At 44.5% G+C, this 23990-nt stretch overlaps 2 protein-coding genes across 2 annotated transcripts; both read right to left on the reverse strand.

Moving 5' to 3' along the window:
• Window positions 1–528: 528 nt before the first annotated feature.
• LOC124681176 (CASP-like protein 2B1) lies at window positions 529–1527 on the reverse strand. The gene has a single exon (XM_047216120.1). It carries the CDS (start codon window positions 1455–1457, stop codon window positions 870–872), a length of 588 nt encoding a protein of 195 aa, XP_047072076.1. The 5' UTR covers window positions 1458–1527; the 3' UTR covers window positions 529–869.
• Window positions 1528–15176: 13649 nt separating this feature from the next.
• Window positions 15177–22234, reverse strand: LOC124681177 (OBERON-like protein). The gene is made up of 3 exons (XM_047216121.1): window positions 22106–22234; window positions 20484–21671; window positions 15177–16184 (listed from the first exon to the last, which is right to left on the reverse strand). Exons 2-3 carry the CDS (start codon window positions 21652–21654, stop codon window positions 15568–15570), a joined length of 1788 nt encoding a protein of 595 aa, XP_047072077.1. The 5' UTR covers window positions 21655–21671; window positions 22106–22234; the 3' UTR covers window positions 15177–15567.
• Between the last annotated feature and the right edge of the window lie 1756 nt (window positions 22235–23990).

Genomic DNA, 23990 nt, shown 5'->3' on the forward strand with positions numbered 1-23990 from the left:
AAAATTTTGCATGTATATATTATGTTGATACTTACTCGTGTAAGTTTTCACGAAAAAATACCATTGTGTGTGGCCTACATAAAAATGACAAAATGTCCAAATGAGAATAGTAAATAGGAATTTTACTATTCACAGGAATAGGAATTTGCATTTTGTCATTTTTGTGTAAGTCATACACAATGGTATTTTTCCGTGAAAACACACACGAGTAAGTATCAACATAATATATACATGCAAAAATTTACTTCACATTTTTTTGAAACTTTTAAATAGCATTTTTTTGAACTTTTCGTAAATGGGTGCGCGCGCACCCAGGTTCCATTCACCATTTCCGCTGGTTGCACCACAATCTTTTCCCTGCCATTTGCCTGTGCCGTGATCTTATCGTTCCATTTAAGGCGTTGGTGGGCTAGCTACAAGCACGCGTGCCTAGCGATAATGCGTGCTCCACCGAAACACGGGACAGCTTCACGCAAGTCGTTAACACCATCTTTTTTTTATGGAGTGCATACCCAGCAAGTCAGGAACCGAGCCATGCATACACAGTTGAGGAGTAGTAATAAGCAACTGGCTTTATTTTTATCCGAATGTCCAAGCCAGTAAAGGTTTTTACTGAATGTAGAGAGACTAGGATTTGAAGTGCGTAATTTCGAGCACACCATCAATATCCGGAGTCCTAAGCTAGGAGCAGCATTGCTTTTGGATCGACGCCTTCACTCTTCAGCTTGTTCTTCAGATTTCAATGATCCACTGAACTCTGAAGTAGTTGCTAAGATCGATCGATGGGTTACAATTTACACCAAGAAGATCGAGGCGGTGCGGCGCAACAGCTTGCTCTTACTTCACTGGCTAGGATGGGCTTCCTAGACTTACCACGTGGCGCCGTTCCTAGCATGGCTGCTCCCCTTACAGCCGCCGCCGTAGAGCCGGAAGAGGTTGAACGCGGAGAAGGAGGCGAGGAGCACGGTGGCGAGGACCGCGACGACGGCGCAGGCGAGGGCGACGCTGACCTGCCTGCAGAAGGCGCCGTAGAGGCCGCAGATGCCCATCCACTGCAGCTCCGGCTGGCCGAGCTTCCCGAGCAGCGACGACTGCAGCGCGGCCGCCGTCGCGGCCAGCATCGCGTACGCCAGCAGCTGGTCGCCGGAGAAGACGGCCCAGGCCAGCGCCCTGCTGCTCAGGGCCAGCGCACCGCCGCCGCCGCGCGCCATCGCCACAGCGCACCGCCCCGCCTGCAGCAGGCTGTACCCGGCGGCGGCGCCGTTGGCGGCCACCAGGAGCACCAGCGCCTTCATGTCCGTGAACCTGGCCCGCCGCTCCATGGAGAAGAAGGTCTGCGTCTGGCTGTCCGTGGCCACCAGCGCCGCCGCCGCCGCGCCGAGGCCGAGGACGAGGCACCGGAGCACCAGCTCCCACACCTTCAGCTTCCTCTCCGCCGTGCCCGCCATGGCCGCCATGAGTGACGCGCGCGCGAGCGTCCGTGAGACCGTGACTGTGTCTGTATGTGCGCGTCGTGGAGCTAGGCTCGGCTCGTTCGCACGCGGCACGACTGATAGTGATATGGCTCCACCGAGAGATCACCATGGCGTTCTTATAGCAGACGAAAATGGGAGTTCCCCTACTATAACGCCCGATAGTGGGAATGTGGGATCCTCTGTGGCACTATCTTTCGTCCCGCTACTTATTGTTGCCATCTCTCGTGGAGATAAAGGAAAGCTTTCCCGCCAACAATGGCGAGTGCGTAATCTTTCGCGTGTGCACGCCACGACCAACTTTCGGCATATGGGTTCGCGTATCAGGTGTCACCTCCCAACAAACTCCTGGGACACGTATATAAAATGTACTTATGTTTTATGAAGGGGTAGCCTTTTCTAAAGTTCTAAACTCATGAAATTAGATTACTGTTTTTGGTCTTATGAAGGACAACGTTTTTTTCTAGGGTTTCAACAAGGGCGGTCAACTCTCCCCTTGTCCACCAGCGGTGCCGCCACAGTTCCCCTGTCTTTTGTTGGTCGCTTCTATGGCAGGAGGGTGGGGAACCTCAGATCGTGTGTCTGGTCTTGTAGAGGTCTTTGAGTTCTTCGTCTCTTGTGAAGGGATACCAATGATGATGAGAATAAAGATCCTTCAACCCATCCTAGATCGAGGTTCTTTCTCGGAGGAGCGTCAATTGGCTGCAGTTCAGACTTGATCGCCTGGCATTATGTTTTTACGAAGGTTTTTTGAGGATGATTTTTACGAAGGTTTGGTGTGATGAGTGTATGTTTAGAGCGGTGGTGTTCTGTGGAGGAATGATGTCGCAGCATATATACTGGTGTTCTCAAGTTCCAAATCTGCATAATGAAGCTGAGCCAGGTACGGCTTCATCGGGAAACTTAAAGAGTTTTGTGTCCTCCATCTTTGTCTCCGCCTAGAAAACTTATGGTTAGAAACATCACGTAAAGCTCAACAATCATCCTACGCGAACGTAATAAAATGGAACGATAGCATGCCCTAAGAACGAGCCAAAAGTAACCGAAATAATTGCAACTATAGTGTGCACGCATGTATCAGCTCACTACTTGTTTTCTATTTATTTTTTATAAAGCGGATTTAAATTAATACAATGGTATGAAAAATGGTCCAGAGAAGATATATAGCATCGAAGATATTCTAGTAATTCAAAAGAGAATTTATTTTACTTCTCAAGCTGTTTGTCTGATTTGCAACGACTGCATATAACAACTAACAATCTCTTTATTCAGTTATAAAATCAATCAAGTAATACTACTTTGCTGTACAGCTATGGCTAGCGAATTAAATCTTTATATAGCTCGATCTAGGTTTGTGGTTTTCCATATAACAAGCACAAAGAGAATTTTGATCGTGAATAGTACGGTAGCAAAGAGTGTGTACTAACTCATTGATCAAGCTCCTAAGAGCATCTCCAGTCGCGTCCCCCAAATGAGCCGCGGACAAGAAATGGGGAAAAAAGTCATCCAGTCGCGTCCCCCAAAGCTAATTAGCGCCTCATTTTGTGTCCGGCGTCCCTAGAGTCTCTACCGGGGACGCCGGACATAAAATGAGGCGTCCACATGCATGCATGCAGCCCCTAGTCCCCACATGCTAGTCTCTTTCCCCACACTTTCTCTCACCTACTTTTCCCACATGGGGTGGTCCCCTCTATTAAAATGCATGCATCCGGACGTTGTTTGAAGGATGCGGCTGGGAAGGGTCTCTTTTTTTACAGATTTTTAGTCTCTTTTTGTCCGGCACGGTCCCAAACGTCCCCCAAATTATTTGTGCCGGACGCTTTTTGAGGGACGTGACTGCTCTAAGATGGACCGTGGACGGGCCACAGTGATTTGTCGAAGATATAGAAGCACAGAAGATCTAGCTACATGCCGGCGGTCCGCTACAGAATTCGCAATCGGAAACGACATGCGCCACTGACACCAGAATAAAGAGCGCTGCTCATGGAGCTCCGTCGCCTCGAAGTTCTGAAACCGATAGGGGTGAATCACGAGCCAGGTGTCGGCACCCTAGACAGGAGGGCTACTTGTGCGGCGCTAGGACATGGTCTCCCCCTCCCTACGTACGTGGCTACGTCTGCGTGACGGCGTGAATGCGTCGCAGAAATGGAACCGGCTCTAGGCCACGCCAAAACCAAAGAGATATGTGTGGCAGAGAGGAACCAGTTCTAGGCCACGCTAAAACCAAAGAGATATGGCCACAATGATGGGTGCATGGACGACGTGTCATCTGCATGCTCCTCTTCGATCTGTGGAACACGACCATCCCCCAGACACCCACAATAGTTTAAAATAACATCTATTGCATTCAATTGTCAAAAAAAACATCTATTGCATTTAGCTCTGGCATTTTCAAAGGCTAGGGCTAATTTATTTACTACTGTTTCTTATAGAAGATAAATTTCAGTGGTAACTTGCCAAAAGGCCGTGGGTGGTGCGGGCCCGTGTCCTCGGCCGTGCGGGCGGCGGGGAGGCGGCGAACGTGTGGTGCGACGCTAGGGGCCCTCCGCCGGCCCGCGGCGTCAGATCTGGGGAGATCTCCGCCCCCGACCGGTGAAGCTCGCAACTCTCGGCCAGATCTGCGTGTTTGTGGCCGGGTAGTTGGTGGTGGGGTTGGTCGGGACCGGGGGAACCTCTCGGCCGGCGGTGGCCACGACGTCGTCGACGCCCCTGGCGCCGATTCCCTCCTTGGAGGCTTCGTTGAGGTCCCTTCTCCCTCCCCACCCAACCCCCTGCTCAGGGTGAAAACCCTAGTCCCTGCTTGGGCAGTGGCGGCGTCACGATGTCGTTCCCCTTCCTGAAGGCACCGTTTGGGGCTGCTGGGGTGGTTGGCAAGGTTCTTCTGTTGTCGGTGGTGGTTCTTGGCGGTGCTCCTTGTGCGGCGTCGAGCCGAGTCTGGAGGTTGCTCCGCAAGCTTGGGTCGCAGTGGTGATTGTTGCTTTTGTCTGCCGATCCTCCTGGTGCGCCTTCGTTCGTCAGCGTGCGTCCTCTGGACGGTGATGTGGGTGGCAGTGGTCGTGGCGTGGCTTCTAGTGCGGCAGCTAGTCTTGATCTCTCCTTTGAGCTTTGGGTAGTCTCAGCGATGGTGGTTTCTTGGGGGAACCTCTCTGCCTTCCGACGGTGCGGCGCCCTGCGATCCGGGGCGAGAGGGAAGGGATCCCTCTTCGGAGTCAGAGACCGTGTGCTGGCCTCCTTTCGTTCTTGTGGTAGAAATGCAAGCAGTGTGCCTGCGGATGATGCTCCCTACTGCCCTGCTTCTCCTGGTGTCGGCGTTCGAGAAGACGATGGACACGGCGTGTCAAGCGAAGCTCGTAGTTTTTATCCTTTGTTAGCTTGTGTTTCTGTGTCCTGTTCGCTGTGTTTGCTATGTATGCACTCTGCCGGTTTCGTGGCTTTATTAATTTAAAGCAGGGCTTAGGCCTTATGTTTAAAAACTTGCCAAAAGGGAAAGGTACGACTCAAATAGGATTCAAGATGCAATTCATTCAACTATTAAGACAAGCAAGTATTCAATCATTTCGGAAATTAGATTATGAGATGATAAGTGGTTGGGTAACGCTACACTTTGCAAACAATGTCTATCTCTATGTAGTTGTCAGTACAGCGATATCATCACCACCGTTTCCGAGTTCTCTCCACCAAATGCTTTGCTATAGAGATTGGCAATGGTCCAACTAACGCAGAATTTGGTAGAACCTACATGAGAGTAGTTAAAAAAACATGAGAGGTTTGATCTTTGACGTGAGGTGGCTAGGCCTGTAATTAAAACGCGAAATTCGCGAGTTAAACGAGTAACTTGCGACTCGACTCGTCTCGATTTGAATTTGACGTATAACGAGTCGAGTCAAGTTTCAACTTTTATCGTTAAACGAGTTCAACCTAAACGTGTCGAGTTCACCTACTCGTGAGTAGATCATTTAGCTCGGTAAAAATCAACATTAGGCTGTATAATCTGATCAAAGAAGCTAATCCAATCCAAGTAGCGAAGTGTCTAAATCCTGTAAACTCAAGTCCTCTTTTGCTATTTGATAATTCAAGTACACTTGTGGTTTATTGACTTTTCTTGCAATGTTTCTTGTAAATATAGTCTATGCCTTATCTACTGATCCGCTAATATTATTCTTGTGATATAATTATTGACTGTTATGGTTTATCGGCTATATTTTGTGGTGTGATGACGTGTATTTCACACGTTCGTTGGGGAACCCCAAGAGGAAGGTATGATGCGCACAGCAGCAAGTTTTCCCTCAGAAAGAAATCAAGGTTTATCGAACCAGGAGGATCCAAGAAGCACGTTGAAGGTTGATGGCGGCGGGATGTAGTGCGGCGCAACACCAGAGATTCCGGCGCCAACGTGGAACCTGCACAACACAACCAAAGTACTTTGCCCCAACGAAACAGAGTGAGGTTGTCAATCTCACCGGCTTGCTGTAACAAAGGATTAACCGAATTGTGTGGAAGATGATTGTTTGCAGAGAAAACAGTAGAAACAAGTATTGCAGCAGATTTGTATTTCAGTATTAAAAGAATGGACCGGGGTCCACAGTTCACTAGAGGTGTCTCTCCCATAAGATAAAAGCATGTTGGGTGAACAAATTACAGTCGGGCAATTGACAAATAGAGAGGGCATAACAATGCACATACATGTCATGATAAGTATAGTGAGATTTAATTGGGCATTACGACAAAGTGCATAGACCGCCATCCAAGTGCATCTATGCCTAAAAAGTCCACCTTCAGGTTATCGTCCGAACCCCTTCCAGTATTAAGTTGCAAAGCAACAGACAATTGCATTAAGTATGGTGCGTAATGTAATCAATAACTACATCCTCGGACATAGCATCAATGTTTTATCCCTAGTGGCAACAGCACAACACAACCTTAGAACTTTCGTCACTTGTCTCGGGTGTCAATGCAGGCATGAACCCACTATCGAGCATAAATACTCCCTCTTGGAGTTACTAGCATCAACTTGGCCAGAGCCTCTACTAATAACGGAGAGCATGCAAGATCATAAACAACACATATGCAATAACTTGATAATTAACATAACATGGTATTCTCTATCCATCGGATCCCGACAAACACAACATAGAGTATTACAGATAGATGATCTTGATCATGTTAGGTAGCTCACAAGATCCAACAATGAAGCACAATGAGGAGAAGACGACCATCTAGCTACTGCTATGGACCCATAGTCCAGGGGTGAACTACTCACTCATCACTCCGGAGGCGACCATGGCGGTGTAGAGTCCTCCGGGAGATGAATCCCCTCTCCGGCAGGGTGCCGGAGGAGATCTCCAGAATCCCCCGAGATGGGATCGGCGGCGGCGGCGTCTCAGTAAGGTTTTCCGTATCGTGCTTTTTCGCATCAGGGGTTTCGCGACGGAGGCTTTAAGTAGGCGGAAGGGCAACGTGGGGGGGGCACACGGGGGCCCCACACCACAGGTCGGCGCGGCCAAGGGCTGGGCCGCGCCGCCCTATGGTGGCAGCCCCTCGTGGCCCCACTTCGTATCCCTTTCGGTCTTCTGGAAGGTTCGTGGCAAAATAGGACCCTGGGACTTGATTTCGTCCAATTCCGAGAATATTTCGTTACTAGGATTTCTTAAACCAAAAACAGCAGAAAACAGCAATTGGCACTTCGGCATCTTGTTAATAGGTTAGTTCCAGAAAATGCACGAATATGACATAAAGTGTGCATAAAACATGTAGGTATCATCAATAATATGGCATGAAACATAAGAAATTATCGATACGTCGGAGACGTATCAAGCATCCCCAAGCTTAGTTCTGCTCGTCCCGAGCAGGTAAAACGATAACAAAGATAATTTCTGAGGTGACATGCCATCATAACCTCGATCATACTATTTGTAAACATATGTAATGAATGCAGCGATCAAAACAATGGTAATGTCATGAGTAAACAAGTGAATCATAAAGCAAAGACTTTTCATGAATAGTACTTCAAGACAAGCATCAATAAATCTTGCATAAGAGTTAACTCATAAAGCAATAAATCAAAGTAAAGGTATTGAAGCAACACAAAGGAAGATTAAGTTTCAGCGGTTGCTTTCAACTTGTAACATGTATATCTCATGGATAATTGTCAACATAGAGTAATATAACAAGTACAATATGCAAGTATGTAGGAATCAATGCACGAGTTCACACAAGTGTTTGCTTCTTGAGGTGGAGAGAGATAGGTGAACTGACTCAACATAAAAGTAAAAAGAATGGTCCTTCAAAGAGGAAATCATCGATTGCTATATTTGTGCTAGAGCTTTTATTTTGAAAACATGAAACAATTTTGTCAACGGTAGTAATAAAGCATATGAGTTATGTAAATTATATCTTACAAGTTGCAAGCCTCATGCATAGTATACTAATAGTGCCCGCACCTTGTCCTAATTAGCTTGGACTACCGGATCTTTGCAATGCACATGTTTTAACCAAGTGTCACAATGGGGTACCTCCATGCCGCCTGTACAAAGGTCTAAGGAGAAAGCTCGCATTTTGGATTTCTCGCTTTTGATTATTCTCAACTTAGACATCCATACCGGGACAACATGGACAACAGATAATAGACTCCTCTTTAATGCATAAGCATGTGACAACAATTATTATTCTCATATGAGATTGAGGATATATGTCCAAAAGTGAAACTTCCACCATGAATCATGGCTTTAGTTAGCGGCCCAAAGTTCTTCTCTAACAATATGCATGCTCCAACCATTAAGGTGGTAGATCTCTCTTACTTCAGACAAGACGGACATGCATAGCAACTCACATGATATTCAACAAAGAATAGTTGATGGCGTCCCCGAAGCATGGTTATCGCACAACAAGCAACTTAATAAGAGATAAAGTGCATAAGTACATATTCAATACCACAATAGTTTTTAAGCTATTTGTCCCATGAGCTATATATTGCAAAGGTGAATGATGGAATTTTAAAGGTAGCACTCAAGCAATTTACTTTGGAATGGCGGATAAATACCATGTAGTAGGTAGGTATGGTGGACACAAATGGCATAGTGGTTGGCTCAAGGATTTTGGATGCATGAGAAGTATTCCCTCTCGATACAAGGTTTAGGCTAGCAAGGTTATTTGAAACAAACACAAGGATGAACGGTGCAGAAAAACTCACATAAAAGACATATTGAAAACATTATAAGACTCTACACCGTCTTCCTTGTTGTTCAAAACTCAATACTAGATGTTATCTAGACTCTAGAGAAACCAAATATGCAAACCAAATTAGCAAGCTCTAAGTGTTTCTTCATTAATGGGTGCAAAGTATATGATGCAAGAGCTTAAACATGAGCACAACAATTGCCAAGTATCAAATTATCCAAGACATTTTAGAGTTACTACATGTAGCATTTTCCAATTCCAACAATATAACAATTTAACGAAGAAGAAACTTCGCCATGAATACTATGAGTAGAGCCTAAGGACATACTTGTCCATATGCTACAGCGGAGCGTGTCTCTCTCCCATAAAGTGAATTCTAGGATCAATTTTATTCAAACAAAACAAAAAACAAAAACAAACCGACGCTCCAAGCAAAGTGGATAAGATGTGACGGAATAAAAATATAGTTTCAGGGGAGGAACCTAATAATGTTGTTGATGAAGAAGGGGATGCCTTGGGCATCCCCAAGATTAGATGCTTGAGTCTTCTTGAAATATGCAGGGATGAACCACGGGGGCATCCCCAAGCTTAGAGCTTTCACTCTTCTTGATCATAGTATATCATCCTCCTCTCTTGACCCTTAAAAACTTCCTCCACACCAAACTCGAAACAACTCATTAGAGGGTTAGTGCACAATAAAAATTCACATGTTCAGAGGTGACACAATCATTCTTAACACTTCTGGACATTGCATAAAGCTACTGGACATTAATGGATCAAAGAAATTCATCCAACATAGCAAAAGAGGCAATGCGAAATAAAAGGCAGAATCTGTCAAAACAGAACAGTCCGTAAAGATGGATTTTATTAGGCCACCAGACTTGATCAAATGAAAATGCTAAAATTGAATGAAAGTTGCGTACATATCTGAGGATCATGCACGTAAATTGGCTTAATTTTCTGAGCTACCTACAGGGAGGTAGACCCAGATTCGTGACAGCAAAGAAATCTGGAACTGCGCAGTAATCCAAATCTAGTACTTACTTTACTATCAAAGACTTTACTTGGCACAACAAAACACAAAACTAAGATAAAGAAAGGTTGCTACAGTAGTAAACAACTTCCAAGACACAAATATAAAACAAAGTACTGTAGCAAAATAACACATGGGTTATCTCCCAAGAAGTTATTTTCTTTATAGCCATTAAGATGGGCTCAGCAGTTTTAATGATGCACTCGCACGAAATAGTATTTGAAGCAAAAGAGAGCATCAAGAGGCAAATTCAAAACACATTTAAGTCTAACATGCTTCCTATGCATAGGAATCTTGTAAATAAACAAGTTCATGAAGAGCAAAGTGACAAGCATAGGAAGATAAAACAAGTGTAGCTTCAAAAATTTCAGCACATAGAGAGGCATTTTAGTAACATGAAAATTTCTACAACCATATTTTCCTCTCTCATAATAACTTTCAGTAGCAACATGAGCAAACTCAACAATATAACTATCACATAAAGCATTCTTATCATGAGTCTCATGCATAAAATTATTACTCTCCACATAAGCATAATCAATTTTATTAGTAATAGTGGGAGCAAATTCAACAAAGTAGCTATCATTATTATTCTCATCATCAAATATAGGAGGCATAGCATCATCAAAGTAAATTTTCTCCTCAATGCTTGGGGGACTAAAAAGATCATGAAAACCAGCTTCCCCAAGCTTAGAACTTTCTATATTATTATCAACAATGGTGTTCAAAGCGTTCATACTAATATTACTACCAGCATGCAAATAAGATTCCATAGATTTTTTAATTTTCGCATCAAACAATCCATGTTTTAAATCAGGAAATAGAATAAGAAGCTCATTGTTGTCCATTATGTCAAACTAGTGTAAACAAGAAACAAAAAGATGCAATTGCAGGATCTAAAGGAAATAGCTTCGAGCACACACACAATGGCGCCAGAAAAGTACTTTACCTGAGACCGGAGTATGAGTGCCTTTTACCTTTCCTCCCCGGCAATGGCGCCAGAAAAAGAGCTTGATGGCGTGTATTTCACACGTTCGTTGGGGAACCCCAAGAGGAAGGTATGATGCGCACAGCAACAAGTTTTTCCTCAGAAAGAAACCAAGGTTTATCGAACCAGGAGGAGCCAAGAAGCACGTTGAAGGTTGATGGCGGCGGGATGTAGTGCGGCGCAACACCGGAGATTCCGGCGCCAACGTGGAACCTGCACAACACAACCAAAGTACTTTGCCCCAACGAAACGAGTGAGGTTTTCAATCTCACCGGCTTGCTGTAACAAAGGATTAACCGAATTGTGTGGAAGCTGATTGTTTGCAGAGAAAACGGTAGAAACAAGTATTGCAGACAGATTTGTATTTCAAGTATTAAAAGAATGGACCGGGGTCCACCAGTTCACTAGAGGTGTCTCTCTCATAAGATAAAAGCATGTTGGGTGAACAAATTACAGTCGGGCAATTGACAAATAGAGAGGGCATAACAATGCACATACATGTCATGATAAGTATAGTGAGATTTAATTGGGCATTACGACAAAGTACATAGACCGCCATCCAACTGCATCTATGCCTAAAAAGTCCACCTTCGAGGTTATCGTCCGACCCTTCCAGGTATTAAGTTGCAAAGCAACGAGACAATTGCATTAAGTATGGTGCGTAATGTAATCAATAACTACATCCTCGGACATAGCATCAATGTTTTATCCCTAGTGGCAACAAGCACAACACAACCTTAGAATTTTCTCGTCATCGTCCCGGTGTCAATGCGAGGCATGAACCCACTATCGAGCATAAATACTCCCTCTTGGAGTTACTAGCATCAACTTGGCCGAGCCTCTACTAATAACGGAGAGCATGCAAGATCATAAACAACACATATGCAATAACTTGATAATTAACATAACATGGTATTCTCTATCCATCGGATCCCGACAAACACAACATAGAGTATTACGGATAGATGATCTTGATCATGTTAGGCAGCTCACAAGATCCAACAATGAAGCACAATGAGGAGAAGACAACCATCTAGCTACTGCTATGGACCCATAGTCCAGGGGTGAACTACTCACTCATCACTCCGGAGGCGACCATGGCGGTGTAGAGTCCTCCGGGAGATGAATCCCCTCTCCGGCGAGGGTGCCGGAGGAGATCTCCAGAATCCCCCGAGATGGGATCGGCGGCGGCGTCTCAGTAAGGTTTTCCGTATCGTGCTTTTTCGCATCAGGGGTTTCGCGACGGAGGCTTTAAGTAGGCGGAAGAGCAACGTGGGGGGGCCACACGGGGGCCCCACACCACAGGTCGGCGCGGCCAAGGGCTGGGCCGCGCCGCCCTATGGTGGCAGCCCCTCGTGGCCCCACTTCGTATCCCTTTCGGTCTTCTGGAAGGTTCGTGGCAAAATAGGACCCCGGGACTTGATTTCGTCCAATTCCGAGAATATTTCGTTACTAGGATTTCTGAAACCAAAAACAGCAGAAAACAGCAACTGGCACTTCGGCATCTTGTTAATAGGTTAGTTCCACAAAATGCATGAATATGACATAAAGTGTGCATAAAACATGTAGGTATCATCAATAATATGGCATGGAACATAAGAAATTATCGATACGTCGGAGACGTATCATGGTGCCATATTTCTAATGATTGTTGCGTATCACTTATGTCTAAATAATTAAGAAAATGCATCATATATTATACATGTTACTTTTGACTGTTTTAAACGAGCTACTCGTGAGCTTTGCGAGATGATTTTTAAATCTAAACTCGATTGTTAAACGAGTCGAGTTAAGCTAAATTGCTAGTTGACCGAGCCTTAGCGAGTCGAGTCTCGAATTCTATGCCTATAGGTGGCTGCAATCTGATCTTTGTATTTTCTTTATAAGGTTTTGTTGAATAACTTTTTTTGCATCATTTTAATGCAGAGCTTGTGGTAGAACCTCCATTTAAAAAACATGAGAGTAATAAATTCTCGGTGGACTCCATACATAGAGCATTGGTCCATCCATAGGTGAGAGTTGGTAATAAAAAAGATGTAAAATGAAGATACCGCTTAAGACAAAATATTTTGATGGTATCTTCGCAGAGGAGTATCCTCACCAAAGAGAATCCTGTAAACCATAATTGGCACGAAAGTACAAAATGTGTATTTTATCATCATGATGACACAATCAAATACTTATTATTCTAGTGTAAATTTGCTAGATCTATGTTGTGAGCCATGAATAGATTTTCCCTTGTATCCACCGTGTAGTGTTGCTAATATGGTTGACAACTGGTTACATGGTGTTGATCACAGGTTTAGAATGTTTATTAAGGTAAGTGTTTGCCATTATTTGGTCAATTTGCCTATTTTTAAATGATAATGTTTTTAATGAACATTTTTTTCTCGTGCAGATTATCCTACCAATGCACAAGTGTGCTTCGTTTATGGTTGCCTCTATAATATGTAGAGAGTCGAGATCTATTTACCGAGTTGGCTGCACGGTTGAAAAACGTTGCGAGAGAAACTTTTATCAAACATGAATGGAGGAGGGATTGACGGATTTGTTCTTCATCTCCATAGATGTTTTACAGTTTCTTGATGATTACTTATATTTATATTTTTTGCTTTTTGTCAAACTTATTGCGGATTTAAGCATCTTAGTTATACAGAGGCCAGACGTAATGATTAAGCCTTTTAAGTAATATAAATCGTCTTTTGTAAAAAAAACAAAGTATTCAGCAATTCAACTCATCAGTTTATCGAATCAAATCGAATTGAAATTCAGATAGCTAGTGCTTCCTCGAATTCTTACTGGTTTTAGCGGCTAATGAGGGGTATTTCAGGATTATCGTGCTCTTAGCGATTTTTTTATTTAGCATGTTTAGCATATAAAGTACTCCCCTCCGTTCCATCAAACTTATCTGAAATTTGTTAAAATTCAAATATATGTAGATGCTATCTAATATCTAGATATATTTGAATTTAGATAAATTATAGACAAGTTTAGTGGGACGGAGGGAGTACCTGAGGTCCTCCAAAAAGCTATATCCGGCTATTTGAAAGTTTGATACACTCACGTGCTCCGGAAAATACAGTGTGGCTAATGCAGGAGATAGCTGAGCCGTTGAACAGTGGCTTCTCATGTGCGGCAGGAAAAAATCAAAAGCTCGTGCGACGAAGAGCGGCAAGAGAAGTAGTGGTGAGACCATAAGAGATGGTGGAGACTGGAGGGAAAGATACCTGTCAAAGAAATGGAAGGGGCACATACTTTCGTAGTTTCACATTTGCCCAACCATGTGGGTGGATCATCACCCTCAATGCCAATCAAGTACAAAGAGACACAACTCAGAGTCTCACATTTGCAGGAGGGATGCAGGGACCTGCTAGTCCTGTTCTTGTACCGTCCAGTCTAAGACCATAGTATTGAGCAGTGTTTGAAATTTTGAATTAGATAAAAGATTTTTTTTCCAGAAGTGTCATTTACATATATGGCAGCAGCATGCACGAGAGATTTCCGGCCAACAACATTTAACAGATACAACACTGTTTGCTTCAGCTCTGTTTCATCTACTGATACGAACTTTTAATTTTAACATGATACAATCATTACCGTGCTCAAAGTACTAACAAGACTATAATGTAGCCTACAGGCGCATACTTTCGCAGTTTCACATTTGCCTAACCATGTTGGTGGGTCATCGCCCTCAATGCCAATCAAGTACAAAGAGACACAACTCAGAGTCGCACACTCGCACATTTGCAGGAGGGATGCAGGGAACTGCTAGTACTGTTCTTGTTCACGTCTGTGTTCGGTTCTGGAACGAAGAGGAATGGAACGGAATCGTCCCGCACTTGGAATCCGTTCGCGTGTTCGGTTTGCCAAAGGAACGGAACCAACTGGTTCCACAAAAGAGAATATTCCTCTCAGATGCGGAATGGTTCCACCAAATCGGTCGGACGACGAGGAACGGCTGGCTGACCAGCCCAACTAATCCCTCCAAAAAATAATTAGCCTCCCTAACTGTCTTCTCTCCGTCCTCGCCGGATTGCGAGCACGCGAGGCGGCCAACGGCGACCAGGCGCGGATGCCGACGGTGGGCAGGCGCAGATCCCGACAGCAAGCAAGTGACGACGAGCAGGCGCGGCGGCTGACGGCAAACACGCCGACGCGGCGGCTGCGAGGCACGCCCGGCGGAGGACAGCGCACGGACGATGGCGGCCAGCATGCGCGCGGTTGCGAGGCACACCCGGCGGTGGCCAGCTCACTCGGCGGCTGCGAGGCACGCCCGGCGGAGGATAGCGCACGGGCGACGGCAGCCAGCATGCGATTTGGACACCGAAAATCATGTTTATGCCATTCCATTCTATTGTGCGATTCCAGAACCGAACAGAAAACGGAACCATTCTGTTCCTCGATTTTTTCTGAACCGAACACAGGGTCGGAACCATCCCATGACATCAGAATGGAACCATTCCATTCCGTTCCCCCTGGTTCCAGAACCGAACACACCCTAAGACCATAGTATTGAGCAGTGTTTGAATTAGATAACGATTTTTTCCCAGAAGTATCCTCTACATACATGGCAGCAGCATGCACGAGAGATTTCCTGCCAACAACATTTAACAGATACAACACTGTTTGCTTCAGCTCTGTTTCATCTACTGGAACAAACTTTAGCAGGATACAAGCATTACCGTTCTCAAAGTACTAACAAGACTATAATGTAGCCTACAGGCGCATCATTAGCCTAGTATCCCCACCTGCAGTAGGACAAACTCAACAGCATTTGGTTTCCTAAGGGGAAGACGCCGATTATACTCTCGTTAACACTTCTCACTGAAGAAATCACCACAACATTAGCACAATAAAACCTCTAGTCACCAATCTGAGCAGGAATAGCAATCCTGCTCTTATTTGGAGTGCGGCTCCGATTTTGGCGGCATGGTGCGGACGTTCTTGAGAAGGTCCTGAATTTTGGACAGCATCATCGTCTGAGAGGGTGGGTGGGAGGGATCACTGGCCGCGCTGCTGCTCGCCTGCGGGGGCCGATGACCGTCCTGAAGCTTTATCTTCTCGAAGAGGAACTGCTTCTCTGCTTCCGCTTCCTCCAAGCGACGCTTGAGGTAGAGGCTAGCGTAGTCCTGCTCGGCCCGCTCGGATTTGGCGAGTGCGATGCTCTGGAGCCTCTCGGCCTCCTGACGGGCCTCACTTGCCTTGAGCTGGAACATCTCGGCCTCTGCCTGTTTCAACCGAACAATGCTCTCGAGCTCCTCCACCTGCTGCTTCTTCCGCAGCCTCTCGGCCTTGAACTCCTGAACTGCTCTGGCCTTCTCATCAAGCTCCCGATCACAGGCATCCACAGCGAGGCGGGCCTTTTTGTAAAGCCCCATTTTCTCTTCAGCAACAAGCTCCATCTTTCTGACAGCTTCCTGGACAACCTCCGCAATACGGTTACAGGCATCCTGGGGAGTGATCAAGCGCCCCGATTCTTCATTTTCAGAGTTCTTTGGGGAATCCATATCGAGCTCTGTGAAAACGTGAGCAAGTAAGCAACCAAAGTCAATAGTTAATCCATAAGTTAATTTCTAAGCAACCATGCAAACTGCAAAGTAAGAATTTAGAAAACCAAGAAGCGATGACAACTGTGTTATAAAGAGACTTGGGTGACTAACCAACTTAACCATGACATAAAACGAATAAAATCAGCACGGACGATATTGAGCTCAGCCAAAACACATCGAGCGTGCAACCAACTTATACATGTGTACACAAGAAGTTGCCTAGAGGATAGAAAGCTGTGTGACCACAAGAACTTCTAAAAATTCTAGTACAACAAGGCTAACAAAGGTATGTGATCAACAGAACATCCAAAAATTCTTGCGTTATGAGCCTAGGTTAGTGATGATTATAACTTGTAGCAATTGGAGGATAACTGGCTGATTGCTATCATTCTCCCAGCGGAACGCTCCCGTGCGCCATGACGATGAAGCCAGTGCTAGAGAAATATGGAGAAACAGCAATCTCCTCCATATATAATGTTTCTCATAGAAATGAACTTCTAGGAACCTAATAACCAGAAACCAGCTAATATGAAACCTTAACTAATAGGGGGAACCATAACAGATGGTCAGTTAGTAACTAATCCTTTCCCAAGAAGAAATTCTTGGCTTCTACAACTAAAACTTTCCAAGTGCTGCTCATAACATATACTTTTAGTTAAGACTGCTGTATGGAGAAATGATATAAATAGGGTATTAACCTTTTGCAGAAAAACAGGAAAAATTACTCCGATCCATAATCTATACCACTATATAGTACGCGAGTTTTTGAATTTGGATTTACCACCCGCCAGTTCTAGAACCTTCCGCCTACGGACCTCTAAAGTAATCCAAGCCGTAGATTTGCAGGTTGAAGCTGATATGTGCCGTTCATCTGACCAAAACTCAGTCGATCTAACGGCTGTGGAAGCTTGGATTCACCTCTCCCATTCCCGCGCTCGCCTTTGTTGCTTGCTGAATGCTGAGTGACGAAGCTGCTGGAAATATCGGGATAGTTCACTCCACCGTGAGCTCCAGTGCTCCACCTTCTCTCATTGGTCAGTCAGGAGTTGCAGGTCCCATGTAGCATACGTCTTATCGGCAGTGTCACTTCATGGTTTGGAAGCAAACAGCTGATACCATTAAATGCCAGCATTTTACCGGCTCCATAGTAATTAGCAAGCCTACCTTATCCGTCTATTCAGTATTTGTATGATTTAAAGTGTTCAGTTCATCAGACCTGACAGGTGATTCTTCAAACGGCTGATACCATTAAATGCCAGCATTTTACCAGCTCCATAGTAATTAGCCAGCCTACCTTATCCGTCTATTCAGTATTTGTTACTGTTCAAAAAATCGGCCGAGATACCGATTTATCGATCGATTTATCGTGAATCGCGTGGTAACCGATAAGATTTCGGCATATCATTTGATTTATCGCCAACACCGATATTTCGAACGATTTGTAGTCTCATAGCCGATATTTTGACCGATTTCAGTCCGATGGCCGATATTGCGGTCGATTTTCAGTGAAATATCTCTGAAATTCTATATGGCACGTGATATTTTCGTCATGTAGGCTTGTAGAACAGTGTTTTCCTGTTTTATTGCTTCAAATACAAGGAATCAAGCTAATGCTTCTGTTAAATGCTAAAATATTATTTTTTACATAGCATATTATAGAAAATTTAGTGCTGGAAATTATGATTTACAAAAAAAATAAACCGATAATTGGCCGACCGATAAAATCGATTAATCGGCCGATAAGCGATTAATCTCCACTTTGAGGCCGACCGATAAGTTAACGATTAACGATTTCTTGAACATTGACTATTTGTATGATTTAAAGTGTTCAGTTCATCCGACCTGACAGGTGATTCTTCAGACACCCGCACGAACTAAGAAAACTCTGTTAGAAAGAGGGAGAGAATGATAATTGAGTGCATGCGCTTTTCTTAGTTTGTTAATCATGTACTAAAGTGTAACATTTCTAGATATGTATATGTTTAGATACACATATCTAGATGTGTTTTAGTGTGTAGGGTGTAGATACATCTAAATATTGACAAAAATAAATTAATTAATGTGGATCTGGAGAATACTAAGTACTCGCTCAAAAAATACAACTTCTCAAAAAAATATACAGTCCCTGACATGTAATTAATTTTGATCGTTATGTTTACTAAAAAATATCAAGAAAACACTTTGACCATTAATTTTGTCAATAAAATATGAATTTTATGTCATAAACATTATATCATTGGAAATCCTTTTTCAATATGAATCTAATGGTATAGTTTTTTAAAGATATATAACTCATATTTTTTTATCAAATTAATGGTCAAAGTGCGTGCACGCCTGTTAAACTGTACCGGAGAAAGTAGTATGGCCACTTAGTCAAAACATGTGAAACTGTGGTAGTACAAGAATTGTAGTCCTTTTATGGAATGTAATTAATATAATTAATTGTCAAGACAAGATTGCAAGACTACAAAGTTTCCATATGTAGAAAATGCATGGATGGTCTGTTTCCACAAGAACGTTGTACATTTTTTGAATCAAAAAATTGCAAGAAGCCATTGCAAATATAATTGACATGTTCATTGCATAATACTTCTCACTATAAATTAGGCAGTCACTACGGATTAAACATCACGTCCTTGTGTATTGTTATTGTGATGAAAACCGTTTCTTTTGCCATCTGTTCTTTCCGAGGATTAAACATCTTTTGTCATACAAAATATTCTGTAAGATTGTAAAAGGCATTAATTATTAAAATGCGACCAAAACATTTCTATATGTGAAAAAACTAGGCACATATCTTTTCTGGTCGTTTCATGTAGGATTTGAAATGATTGTAGTTTTAGTACACATATGGAGAGGTACTTGCGATTTGTCTCGGCGACAAATGTGAATACTCACCCTGTCCTAAAAAGATTGTCAAGGATTTGCTTAAATTCGGATGTAAGTATACACTAAATAGTGTCTAGATACGTTTAAAATTAGACATATTTATAAAGTTCTCTACCAAAGGAGCACTAAAAAACAATATTGAAAATGTCTGCAATCATGCAAACCAGAGTTATCTAGAGTTGTACTTCTGAATAATTACAGTTATACTCCTGAATTAATTATTTCTAATTCGATGAAGTGTTGTACTCCTGCATAATGCATGGATACAATTATTATGTCTTAAATAAGGTGACAAAAGAAGAAAACATGTGTTGGCGTGCAAAGCACGTGTAGCTTACTAGTAAGTGTAGTGGTTTCAGTTTAAATTTAAAATAAATTGAACTACAACCCCGACACTTATTATGGATCAGAGGGAGTAGTTTATATTAGTTACATAGTAACAGATCTCTAAAACAAAGATACAAAAATGCATTAAATGGAAGAATTTTGAATGAAACAACACTAGTTCTTTCTTTCACCATTCGATCTGATGACTGATGAATGAGTCCCAAATTCTTGTCTTACATCATTGGCACAAATTCACTGTTTTCAATAATGCTATCTATCTGCTGTAAGGTGTCAAGTGGGATCCCACCAGTATGCCAATTCTAGTTCATTGTGGCATCTGTAGTAGAAAATTTGAGCCCAAAATTTACACTAAAAATTTCCAGATGAGCTATAAGTGGGATCTTGGTGGGATCCCACTTGCATCCTTAATCTGCTGTCCATCCTACCAAAATTAACGGCTTTAAAGCACACCTTAAGGAACTAATATGGGCCATATTTGAGCAGACAGTAAGCTGAAGCACTAACGCGATTTTAAAAAACAAAACATAAATGAGTTGAGTCATAGATTAGTATGTACTGTTTGCCTGGATAGTGCTGAGAGCACACATCATGATCATAATACACTTGTTACAGATGGCTAAAAAAACCTTTCTGTAAAAAAATGTCAAAGAAAAACAAAATCGACGCATGGTTCATTTGGGAATTGGCCAGTGAGAGATGGAGTTGATACTTGTCATTGCCAAGATACTGGTCACTGAATCAGTTTAATCCTTCATGGTAATATAGTCTTAAGATATGCAGGCACACAAAACAGAGAACAAAATAAGGTAGCAAGTAACCAGCAGATCTTGAAGTACAGGTTCTTGTGCATGAAAGTAACAGATGGCTGGTGAATGTATGTTGTGTTGCTGTCAAACTTGACATCATAAGCACGCAAATGAAGTAGCAATGGTAGACGGCAACATGAGTACCACAAAACAATATAATAATCAAGCGCAGGCTTACACAGAGCATTCAAAAAAATGAAGGAGCAACAGAAGTACACATACCTCGGAGTGCATGCATTATCATTCTAGGATTGACAGAATCAGGAGAACTGTTCCTCAACCTTTCAATCAGATTTACACATTTCCTGAACAAATTCCTCCCTTTTGGGTCTTCGCTTAGACGAAATATCTTACAAACAAACTCAAGCTCCCGCAATAAAGCATCCCTATCCCAACCAGGAGCACATTGCTGAAACACGTCCTTAACCCAACCAAACAGTTCTGATGTCTTCTGGCAGGCCTGGCACCTAAAAAGCATTTCAGCATGACCAGTGCCGCTCTTGATTGACTGCCCCGTCCCAATCTGGCCATCACGAATCGCGCAGTCGGTATGAGTCCAGTGAGAACAGAAATCACATCCAACCCAGCGGCACGTGTTGACCTCGAAATCAAACTTGTTGCAGATCACACACATGCAAAGGTTGCAAAACCCACTCCTGTTAGCACACACATTGCACCTGCACTCCTCGGCAGGGAGAGCACTCTGGCAAGCAATGTTTCGGCACCTCTTGTACAAGAAGACTTCCACCAGGCGGCTTTGGGGAATGGTAACGCTGGGATGCAAGAACGCCTGGATTCCAGTCTTGATTGCCACCAGGATCTCCAGCTGAACGTGATGGGCTAGTGAAAGCATAGTTGGTGTCAAATCACCCCTGCCCTGGACAAACTTCTGCAGATACAGAAACTCCTCGATATGGTGAGAGCCCCCAGTCCCTTCCAGAATCGACCTGAGCTCATTCTTGATCTCCTCCAGGTGCTCCTCTGGCATTCCCTTCATTCTCTCAGCCACTAGGTCCACTCTCTCCCGCGCAACCTCCCTCAGCGAAACCCTGTCGACGCGGGAGCTTCCGCGGATAACCTGCAGCTTGGGGGTACCGTTTCCCATGTCCTTGGCCCTGTCCAGTTTTATCACGACGCCACTACTCGCAGCGGCAGCGTTGCTATGTTCCGGCTCCACGGGCCAGGTCTCCCTGGAACTCGCGCTCTCGGTGGCAGAGTCGTGCCCCTGGTCAGAGTTGGACACAGGCTCCTGCATCTCCGGCGAGCCGACCTGCTCCGACGAGGCCAACGAGAGGGACGTCTGCAGGCTCGGAGGCCGTGCGCCGTGGCGAGGCGGCAGCATCCCCTGCGGCGGGGGCTGCTGATGGAAATTCGCGCCGGAGGAAGTCCCCATGCCACACAGATCGTAAGCTGCAAGAAAAACAAAGTTTAGACACTTAGTGCAGCAATTGTTTTAGGTATAGGTAGAACTAGGTAAGCACCGGATCCGAGTTGAGCAGAAGCTAGTTGGCTTATCTCGTCTAGCCTAGTGATCTAAACCGAACCTAGTAATCCCAATGATTCACTATGCGCTTCTCTCGGCGAGTAGATATGGAAATCGCGAACTATTCGCCGATTTAAAGCTTATCTTCTAGACCTAACCAGCCGTGCATCCCCTTGCCGAGCTAGTCGAGCCGTGGGAGGGAGGGAGGTCGCGTAGAGGGCGAGACTGCGCAGATCGAATCCACAGCAGGAACCCCATCGAACGAACTAATCGGGACTCCAAAATTCCGGTCTGCGGGCGCAGACCTTGCTACCGTACTTGGGGCGCAATACTAGCAGTTAGGGCGGGTCGGGCTGCTCACCTCGGCGCGGCGCAGCGAGGGGATCGGCGGGAGGATCGGTCAGAGCAGACGGATTCGCTCCGTTGGTCGCCTCTGATAATTGTGGGTGCGAGAAATGGAGTCCAACCCGACGATACCAAACGAGACGAGTCGAGCGAGCGCAGGAAGAGAAGTAGCGAGACCGGGCGTGGCCGGTGGTGAGGACAGGGGGAGACCGGCTTGACCGGTGGGCGACGCGGAGGTTGGAACTCGGGCCCACACCGGAGAGGCTGTGTGTTTCACCAAGGAAATGGCACGGACGTGGTGTTTTGGCTGCGTATGGACTACTAGCACAATAAAGAAGATTATTAGTAAATCAATATAAAATATGATAATACTATTATATATGTTGTAAATGTGTGAGAATACACGTTAATAAAGTATAAAAGTTCATGTATATACTTTACATGCATCAGTTAGTTCTCGAAGAATTAGTAAATCCTATATCTAACCCTTTTAGCCTCATTTATCATGTTTGTTCGAGTTATTTTGCCATATAGGTTGATTTGTATAATTGCATTCTACACATACATTATATCCACACTTTCCTTAAAAAAAACATCAGTTTTGATATTCACCTTTCAAGAAAGACATATTTGCTCCTTCAAAGGTGCACTCGAAACTAAAACTCTAACATGTTTGCTGCGATAAATTAGCATTGAAAGAGGAAAATATCTTGCTAGCTCATACTCAATGAATTTAGTAGATATAAGCTACTTTCAGAATTGTGATATTAGCTGACACTTTCAAGTCGCTAAATGTTCTTTCTTACGCTGTGTTTGGATGCACAGAATTTGGCTGTGGAATTGAATTCGACTAAAATTCCGAATCCGAGATGGAAAGGAAATAGCCTCCATTTTAATTTTGTTGTTTGGATGTACATGGTATTTGTTGTTGGATCAAAAATTGGCACCCAATTCTAATTCATGTTTGGATGCACAAACGTGGAATCGAATTGGAGAGAGGTAGGGAGGGTAGGAAGAGGTCGACTTGGATGCACCGTCACCTACCACCACCGTCGTTCCCATATCGCCCACCGCCGTTGCTCCCCTACCGTCGACGTTAACCTACCGGTCAGGGAGAGGCCACCGCCCGCCGCCGTTCCCCGCCCGCTGTTGTTCCCCTACCAGCCAGGGAGAGGCCACCGCCTGTCGCCCCACCCCTGCTGGCCAGGGAGAGGCCACCGCCCGCCGCCCTGCCGTTCCCCTCCCTATCGCCGCCGTTCTAGGGTTAGGAGAGTCATTGAGGACGACCGGAGCCGGAGAGGAGGACGCATATGGGAGAGGAGGGCGCAGATGGGGAGAGGAGGGCGCAAATGGGTGGCTTACCGGACCCGGAGCCGCCGCCGCCGGGAACGTCTGCATCGCTGGCCGGAGGAAGAGGCAGAGCTCCTAACTCCCTCGCGTCCTGATGCGTTTCGCGTTGACGAAGGGGTAAGCGCGGGGGGGCAGCGATTCCATGCCTTTCTGAGGTCCCGGGCTCGGAAAGTTTCCAAGTGAAACGGTACGCGCGCGGGGGGCAGCTCAGAATTTGCCCGAGGTTTCCGGGCCTCAATTCTAAGGCCATCCAAACAGTCGAATTGGGCCTATTCGCTCCAAATTCCAATTTCATGGCCAAATTATGTGCATCCAAACACAGCATTAGTGAAATACACAAAGACACGAATGCAAGTGTATGCTTGTGAGGTGTTTGCTCTCCTTTGAACTTGGAGATCTACTATGCATTTAGAAATTTCATGTTTAATTCGAAAGGCTTTGTTGCTGGCCACCTTGGACCATCAATAAACTTTATTTTGGTCTATGTAAGTGAATTGGAGGCACAAGAAGGTGCTTCATTTCGCATTTCTCTTTTTATCCCCTGGTGTTTC

The sequence above is a fragment of the Lolium rigidum genome, unplaced genomic scaffold (assembly GCF_022539505.1).
Source record: "Lolium rigidum isolate FL_2022 unplaced genomic scaffold, APGP_CSIRO_Lrig_0.1 contig_34836_1, whole genome shotgun sequence".
Taxonomy (NCBI): domain Eukaryota; kingdom Viridiplantae; phylum Streptophyta; class Magnoliopsida; order Poales; family Poaceae; genus Lolium; species Lolium rigidum.

Excerpts from the sequence above, each read along its gene's own strand:
- LOC124681176 (XM_047216120.1), bottom strand. The coding sequence starts at position 1,457 with ATGGCGGCCATGGCGGGCACGGCGGAGAGGAAGCTGAAGGTGTGGGAG.
- LOC124681177 (XM_047216121.1), bottom strand. The coding sequence starts at position 21,654 with ATGGGGACTTCCTCCGGCGCGAATTTCCATCAGCAGCCCCCGCCGCAG. Across the intron at positions 16,185-20,483 it reads GATAATGCATGCACTCCGAG|AGCTCGATATGGATTCCCCA; the intron begins GTATGTGTACTT and ends ACGTTTTCACAG.